Genomic DNA, 2,466 nt, shown 5'->3' with positions numbered 1-2,466 from the left:
TATATATATATATATATACGATTCAATACTAACCAATATCCTAATATTTATTATTACAATTTGTATAATAGAGATTTTTCTGTGCTAAAATATTTTATATTTGATTTTTTAAAATAAAATTGAATAAAAAGGTTATATAATACGTATGTATTAATAATTTAATATATACATAGATGTGTAAAAATTATTATAATAAAACATAAAAATTGAATGTTTTTAAATTAATTAATTTTTCCTTCTATATGGTTTTTAATAATCGCGGCAATATTCCATTTATTATACATTGTCAAAATATAGAAAAGTGATATTTTACGCTTCTTATTATACTTTCGTCCTTATTATGAGTTCACTTTTGGTAAATACTAGAACTACTCTATGGGCAGAACTTTAAAAAATAATAGATTATTTTGAAGAGAATTCAATAAGCTTTAAGATAATGTTATGTAAAATTTAATTCAAATTCTATTTTTTTTTATCTTAAAGAAATATAAAAAGTGAACAGATCGCAAAGTCAAAAAATTATGCTTCTAATATAGATTGAATCAATTAAATGCATGTATCACAGGCTGTCACAAATATAAATAGTCATAAATATAAATATAAATAGTTAATTCAACCCTATTTGTTATTAATTTCATTTTAATCTTTTTATTTGTAACAATAACGTATCGATTTGACTTACGAATGTATAATGATAAATTAAAAGCATGTTGAATTAAAAGAATATTTCCTTGTGTTAAATTAATATTGAATTTAGTTGTATAAAATATTTATAAAGTTGACAGAATTATATAATACTACAAAATAACAGGAACTCAAGAAAATAAGTTATTAGAGAAGATAGTAATTGTGAAATCAATTCAACTTTGACTTCGAATTAATGTAATTGATTCGAATGTTATAATTTTTTTTTAAATAATTGTTTTTAATTTTTACATAAAGTTCTCATTTCCTTTATTATTCTTAAGCAAAATTATTTTATAGTTTCACATACAGTTTATTAATATACAATATATATTGTCATATACGTATAATATAAAATATCCAAGTTTATTCTTACTTTTCATCTTTACTAAAATTTTTGCAATCGTCTAAGGATCAATTTCACGATTTCTCTCTGGCTTCACTCAATGGCCCATTAAATTTGAAAGTTGCTAACGGCTAAACGGAAAACTTACCTTCTATAACATAATTTCTTATGAACTCGCCCATTGGCTGAATGATTGATTTCTGCTTAGATCATATAATTAATTGAGTGCCTCTTAAAATGTATCTAAAATATTATTTTAAATACATTTTAATAAGATACAAAGTAAAACATAACTATAGTTACAGTTACGGAGTTAAGAAATTGTAATTAGTTAAATGTTAGTTAAATACGCAGATACACAAAAGGTATTTAGAAATATTATCTAGATATATGTATAGATATCTACATCACTGATTGCAATTAAGAAATTTTATGTAATGTTTCTAAAATACAAACAGACACAGCCAGTCTGCGCGCAAAATGAGCAGGCGATGTATCCAAATTAGAATCGTCTTCAAATAATTGGAACCAAGCATCGCTATAATAGGCACTCGATGTTCATTCCTTTTTGTTATTGTACAGTAACATATTAAAGTTAAATGTAAAATAAATATAATTAATAAATATAATTAAATGTAAAATAAATAATAGAAAAATATATAAATATATGCGAAGAAATAAAAAGTATCGTAAACAATATATTTATAATAATATAATTATCAGATTTTTATTTTAATCTTATACAGCATACTTTGTTGTATTATAAAATTTTATCAAGATTTTTTCTTTTGTGTTATACGAAAGATATGTTATCATATAGCATTTGCATATTTCAAAAAAATAAAATTTAAAAATAGTAATTAATAATTATATATATTACTAAATTATATATATATATATATATATAAACACAAATGTATATTAAGGCATTTTTAATTATAATATGTTTGTAAGTGTTATATGAAAATATATGTATAACAAAGTCAGTTTATGAATAACCACGATAACCAGACGGATTACTTAAAGAAGTGCCATAACTATCGCTACGATAACTATATGGAGAATATGGACTCCTTGCTGCATATGTTGAGCCATATGTACCATATGTATTTCCATAACCATAATTATCGTATCCATCGTAACGACCGTAATCACGTCCGTATCCTAAATTGTCGTATCCTCCAATACCATAACCCCCATAACCCCCATAACTACCAGGATAATATCCCCTTCCATAATCCCCATAGCCTCCATATCCTCGGTATCCTCCATATCCCCCATATCCGCCATACCCAGGATAATTACCGTAATATCCATATCTGTAATTAAAAAAATTATTTTTTCACTTTTAACTTATTTTGTACGAAATTAGAATGTCGCATGTAAATACGTGTCCTTTAAAAATACTTTTTTAAATTTTTTTCTTTTATTATATA

At 23.7% G+C, this 2,466-nt stretch overlaps 1 protein-coding gene across 1 annotated transcript; it reads right to left on the bottom strand.

Moving 5' to 3' along the window:
* Positions 1-2,018: 2,018 nt before the first annotated feature.
* Positions 2,019-2,349, bottom strand: LOC105625487 (keratin-associated protein 19-2-like; the record flags this gene model as incomplete). Its single annotated transcript, XM_012206815.1, has 1 exon — positions 2,019-2,349. A coding segment is annotated over one exon (331 nt), but the record flags the coding sequence as incomplete, so codon positions are not given.
* Between the last annotated feature and the right edge of the window lie 117 nt (positions 2,350-2,466).

This window comes from Atta cephalotes (assembly GCF_000143395.1).
Source record: "Atta cephalotes unplaced genomic scaffold scaffold01944, whole genome shotgun sequence".
Classification (NCBI taxonomy): Eukaryota; Metazoa; Arthropoda; class Insecta; order Hymenoptera; family Formicidae; genus Atta; species Atta cephalotes.
The sequence above is the reverse complement of the archived record's forward strand: the minus strand, read 5'-3'. Positions and strand labels throughout refer to the sequence as shown.